General features: G+C 46.3%; 1 protein-coding gene across 1 annotated transcript in view; it reads left to right on the forward strand.

Annotated features, from left to right (window-relative positions):
- The first annotated feature begins 4,739 nt into the window (after positions 1–4,739).
- LRRC75A (leucine rich repeat containing 75A) overlaps positions 4,740–6,398 on the forward strand; it is a 21,615-nt gene continuing 19,956 nt past the window's right edge. The window contains exon 1 of the mRNA XM_014447783.1: positions 4,740–4,751. Within this exon, the coding sequence (XP_014303269.1) occupies positions 4,740–4,751 (12 nt within the window). The remainder of the gene's footprint in view (positions 4,752–6,398) is intronic.

Here is a 6,398-nt window from a genome sequence, read left to right on the forward strand (position 1 = left end):
CCTTGTCTCCGGGCTGGGGGCGGGCGGCTGAATTAAGCGGGCGTGGGCCCCAGCACCAGGCCCCTTGCGGGCCATTGCGCCGTGCCTCCCGGAGCGCAGTGGTGTGGAGGCTGCCGGCCGGGCAGGCCCCAGGAGCCATGGCTCTTGGTCCCACCAGATTTCCCAGGTTCTTCCTCCCCGGTGCGCCAGGGGGAGGCCCCGGGGGGTGAAGGGAGCCGGCCCGGGTGCCCGCCGCATGGGCAAGTTGAAGCACAGAGTGGCCTCTCAGCCAAGCTTCGGGCTGATTTTGATACACACTCCTTTGGAAAGGGGGCAGACACAGAATGTTGGGAACCAGCTAGAATTGTAAGAAATACGAACCATGCTCTGTTAGCCAGGATTGGTTTATTCTGATTAAAGAAGGCACGTTCTACCCTGGCTGGAGCTGCCCTGAGCTGCCAACTGAGCTGCAGAAGCCAGAGTCGCCAGCCCTATGAAGGTCCCTAGTCCGTTTTGCACACCCGCAGGCCTTTGCAGACCTCCAGCCTGCTCACCTGTTCACTGCCCACCTGGCACTCCCTTTGGCTGTTTCCCCTGTGACCCCAGCCCTTGCACATCACTAAGCCCTGTGAAGACCCCTAGTCTTTTTGCATATCTGTACACTGCCCTTTGCCATATAAGCAGCTGGCTAATGGAGGGCTGCAGAGCAGATTTCTGTGGCTAACCTGCTGCTCTCCCATACTGCCGGCAGTATTGGAATAAATGCTCATATATGATTCAACCCTGTTTCTGCTTAATTGACAGGCAGCACAGACCCATTGTTTGTCCGGTTACACTTTGACACCTGCCTGTTGTTGTTGTTGGTGGTGGTTGGTGAGTGGACCCAGAAACTGTGCAAGGTTGTGGGTTGTGTGTGTGTGTATTTGTGTGCCCTTTTATGGAGAGAGTTCATCTCTTGCTTTCATCAGTCTCTCCTTTTTCATCTCATGGCACGCATAAACTAATTACTAAAATTGTGCAGCACACCAAAAAAGATATTTTTTGCAGATCTGACAAAAAGGAAAAAAAAACGCTATAATTTTGATTCATTCACACGAGACGGCTATTGTAGTGTTGACTGTTGTTGTTTTTTTATTTGACAACCTAAGGAAAATAAGTCAGTGACCCTGATTAATAGTCAGGTATTGCATGTTTTAAGAATTCTTGCGGCACACCAGTGCCCGCTGTGGCAAACTGGCAAACCGCTGGTCTGGACCATCAAGGTATAAAGAACTGCTGCCTTTTGTTCTCACTCTCACAGCTCTGGAGAAGGCTCCTGGGAGTAATCTCCACACAAAAAAAGCAGAGGCATGCCCCCAAGTAAGCCCGACTGCACACTCCTGCTGGCCCCCCCCTCCCTGGCCACCTCTGCCAGGCTCAGTCCCTATGCACCAGATCACCTGAAGTCTGAGGGTAATTGGAACCAGGGCCCTGCCGGAGAGAAGGCTAAGTCAGGCACCTGGAGGACCTTCCCTATCGCAGACCACCTGGCAGGCTAGGGTGGCTGTCCAGGTCTCAGCCACAGGCTGCAGGGCCAGCAGTCGTGTGTGCTTGCCTGTGACCCAGGCCCTAGGTGCTGTTTTGGGAGGAAAGGACAGTGTGGGCTATAGGGGCAGGAGAGCCAGCTCCCAAATTAGAGAGAGCTGGAACCACCATGTGCTGACAGCTAGGCATCAGGCAAGTCCTAGCGAATTCCTCTGTCCCACTGGGATGAGAACACTGTCAAGGAGAGTAAGATGCAGAAACTCCAAGCAGAGTACAGGTGTTCTGCTAAGGACAATTCCTTTTCCTACTCGGGGAACAATCATTGGGTCTTCCCATTGGTGTTTTCTCTGTCAGTCTTGAGTATCTGAGGGGTGAGGTTTGTGTCTTCCCCAAGCAGGCTCTTTCATCCCTTTGGATGCCCACTTCCAAATGCCCATCTCTGCTGGCAGAGAACTTTCAACCTGCCTGCCAGCTGGCCTCACAGGGCTTAGAGCAGCACCTTCCTAACTTGCCTGGACCCTTTGTGTGTAGAACATCCCTGTTGGCATCTCCAGAGAACCCAGGTTGAAAAACACTTTGGTGCCTCTCATCTCTGGCTGCAGGATTACCAGGCAAAGTGGCTACCAGGGAAACCTGCTGGACAGGCCCCTCTCTAGGGACGGCCTGAGCTAGCAGGTAGGCCTGCTTGAGGGTGTGTGGCTGGGGCAAATGCCATCCCAGACCCTCACCTGGGATCTGAATGTCATCCCTTTCCTCTTCTTTGGAGACCTAATTTTATCCTCTTCAAATTGCTTTTAATTTCCCAACTTTTCCCTCTTTGATGGCTTGTTCTTCTCACTCGCTTCCATCTATTTAGAAAGAAAACTTTCATCCCCTCTGCTCACCAATATGGGCTCTTTCCTTTTCAGCTAAGCTTTTTAGAAATCCTTATATTTATTGTCACATCTTTGTTGCCTCCATTCCCTCCTCATGCTTCATATTTTCCTAAAATCTCTCAAACAAGAAGCATCTGGCCTCAGTGAACCCCATACTTCTAGCTAAGAGTCCCCAGGCCCACTACTAGCAGCAGCCAACCTTGGTTCACAGCTTGGCCTTGCCTGGGCAACTCCAAGCCTAGCACAAGAAGCAGCCATCAGCATATTGCTTTATAGCTTATGTCTGGTGGCTTCAGGCAGAAGAAAACTTGTGGCTGACCTTGGCCTGCACCTCCTGGGAGGCTCCAGAGTCATCACACCCAGTGGAAAGCTTCAGAGCACATCGAAGGACCACCACCCAACCACCTCCACAAGCAACACACTTAAGGGTTGGACTCACTGGGTACCAGAGCCCTGCTGAAGTAAGTCCTGCTCTGAAGTAAGTCCCTCAACAGTAGTGGGTCCCTGCATAGCTGATCCTCCAAGGTGATTGGAGGTTGGTGGTCAGTGCTCACAGCCAGTTCTTGTAGCTGATCAGCCTCAGTAAATACCTCCCATTGATGTGCCAACAGCAATCAAGACTCAAATACAACAGGAGAGTGTACAGCCTACATGCGGGTGTGGGGGGATTACCTTGAGTGTCCAGCTGGGGTGATCGAGGAGGCTGTGCTACTGGACACTACAGGACACCTATTACATTAGGCCATGCTACAAAGCCTAGGAGACATAACAGCTGTATCTAATACATAGAAACAAACACAAGGAGGTGGCCAAAAGGAGGAGACAAAGAAACATGTCCCAAATGAAAGGACAGAACTAAACTTCAGAAAAAAAAACTACTAAACAAAATGGAGACAAGCAATCTACTAGATGCAGAGTGGGTTCAAAACACTGGTTGTAAGGATGCTCAAGGAACTCAGTGAGGACCTCAACAGCATAAAAAGAACCAGAAATGAAATGAAGGCTACACTAACTGAAATAAAGAATAATTTACAGGGATTTAAGAGCAGAGTAGATGAAGCTGTGAATCAAATCAGTGATTTGGAATATAAGGGAGCAAAAAAACCCAACAACACCAAAAAACCAAACCAAAACAAAACAACAACACCCAATCAGAACAACAAAAATAAAAAAATTTAAAACTGAGGATAATGTAAGGAGCCTCTGGGACAACTTAAGTGTACCCCATTTGCATCATGGGGTTGCCGGAAGGAGAAGAGAGAGAGCAAGAAATTGAAAACTTGTTTGAAAAAACAATGACAGAAAACTTCCCTAACTTGCTGAAGGAAACAGACCTACAAGTCCAGGAAGTGCAGAGAGTCCCAAACAAGATGAATCTAAAGAGGCCCACACCAAGACACATTATAATTAAAATGCCAAAGGTTAAAGACAAATAGAGAATCTTAAAAGCAGTAAGAGAAAAACAATTAGTTACTTATAAGGGAGCTCACATAAGACTGTCAGCTGATTTCTCAACAGACCCTATGCAGGCCAAAAGGGATTGACAAGAAATATCCAAAGTGATGAAAAGCAAGGATCTACAACCAAGATTACTCTACCCAGCAAAGCTATCATTTAGAATCAATGAACATATAAAGAGCTTCCCAGAAAATAAAAAGCTAAAAGAGTTCATCACCTCCAAACCAGTATTATATAAAATGTTAAAGAGTTTTCTTTAAGAAGAAGAAGAAAAGAAGATAAAATATGTGAACAAAAAATGGCAATAAATACATATCTATCAACAATTGAATCTACAAATAAAATGAACAAATGGAACAGAAACAGACTCGTAGATACAGAGAACATTTTGATGGTTGCCAGTTAGAGAGGGTGGGCAGAAAAGGTGAGGGGATTAAAAAGTACAAATTGGTTGTTACAGAATAGTGATGGGGATGTAATGTGTGGTATAGAGAATATAGTTAATAATCTAGGTGCTGGATGGATGCAGGATTTATTGGGATGATCACATATTAAGTTGTATAATATCTGTTCATTGGGGTGTACAAAAATATAATAAAAAATAACACAAACGCTGAGGGCCACCCGTAGAGTTTATGATTCAGTAAATCAGAGGTATTTGCATTTCTAGTGAATTTCCAGGGATCCTGAAGTTGCCAGTGGGTCTGTCTAGGGACCACAGTTTGAGGAGATCTGGAAGAGCTGGGGCTTGGGGAGGAAAGGAGCAACAGTTTTTCTCTCTTGAGGGTTCATTAAAATTGCAAAGGGGACATAACCATTTCTGGACTCAGCTGAAGCTAGAGTTTCACTGAAAGAACTGACCCTGAGCCTGGCTGGTGTAGCTCAGTGGTTGAGTGTCGACCTATGAACCAGGAGGTAACGATTCTATTCCCAGCCAGGACACATGCCCAGGTTGTGGGCTCAACTCCCAGTGTGGGGTGTGTAGGAGGCAGCCAATCAAGGATTCTCTCTCATCATTGATGTTTCTATTTTTCTCTCCCTCTCTGTTCCTCTCTGAAATCAATAAAATAAAATAAAAAGAACTGACCCTGAGGGAACACTGAACACACACACACACACACACACACACACATACACACACACACACACACATTGAGAGAGAGAGAGAGACAGACAAAGGGCTAGTCCTTTTTAGGAGGCCCATTAGCCTACTCTCTCAGCAGCTCCTCTGACACCTGGTGCCTTCTCAGCTACCAGGTAAATATGTCAGGGTCTCTGAATGATGACATGTGTGGGAGATGAATGCCAACCCCCACATTTTAGTCCGAAAGTCCATCAGTAGGAACCTGCATGGCATTCCAAACATTTGACAAGCTCTTATTAGGAACCTAGAAGCCCTAGGGTGCCTTGCCCAGGCCTTTGATCAGGCACACAGATGAGGGACATGGCCTTTGAGGGGAGAAGGGCCCATGGAGGGCAGGAGACTGACATCCTGGCCTCCACCACTTCCAAGATCTCTTCTTGCACACGGAGCACCAGAGGGCTGTGTCCTGGGATCCAAGGCTGACTCCAGTGCTTTTTTTCTCTGCTTCTCTAGTTATTTCTTCATTGCTCCATGCATGGCTTGCTTTAACACAGCTGCTTAATTAGTTATGTAATAAGTGCCCAGGAACTCACTATCTAAAACAAAACGAAGCCAAGCCAGTCCCTTGGCAATAGCTGACATTTCATCGGTAGGTTTCCCTCCTGTCCCACGACCCTGCCCACTGAACCCTATGTTTGTTGTTCCTTGCTTTCCTTTCTATATAATTTAAAATTTATTTTTATAATGGAAAATTTCAACTATATGCAAAACTGGAGAGACTGGTGTTCCTATGGTCCAGATTTTGACTTTTCAAGTCATGTCCAATCTTGTTTAATCCAAACCCCACCTATTTCCTCTGTTTCCACATTCGCTCCACACTGGTATCGCAGTTACATTGTTCCAAAAAGGTAGCTGGTTTTTATTTTGGGTGTCTTTACCTTTATAAAATGGTATCTTGCACCATGACATTTTTTTCAGAGTGATATTTTCCAAATAGCTCTCTTTTTTAGTATTGTATTGGTAAGAATCATCCTTGTTGCTGTATGTCATTGTAGCTCATTCATGTTCGTTGTATGAAAGTATCTTGGTTTATGTCCGCTTTCCCACAGATGGCCATTCAAATCATTTTTAGACTTTTGCTATTGGGAAGAGCGCTCTTATGAATATTCTTGTACGTTTTGTTGAACATCTGGGATGGTGCTAGAAATTGAATGGTGTAGCTTTACAATAAATGCTAATTGCTTTCAACCACATTACTGCCCACCCCTACTTTCGTATGAGAGATCCTCCTCCCAACCCCATCCATATCCTCTTCTCTCCAATGCTTGGTATCGATGGGCTTTTTACTCTTTGCCATTTACTTTGCCAATTAAAATGGAATCTTATTGGGGGCCTTAGTTTGCATTTCCTCAGGAACTGCTGTCTTAGCTTAGGCGGCCATAACAAAGACTAGGTTTGGGACTTGCTTGGGACCTGTC

The sequence above is a fragment of the Myotis lucifugus genome, unplaced genomic scaffold (assembly GCF_000147115.1).
Source record: "Myotis lucifugus unplaced genomic scaffold, Myoluc2.0 scaffold_715, whole genome shotgun sequence".
NCBI lineage: Eukaryota > Metazoa > Chordata > Mammalia > Chiroptera > Vespertilionidae > Myotis > Myotis lucifugus.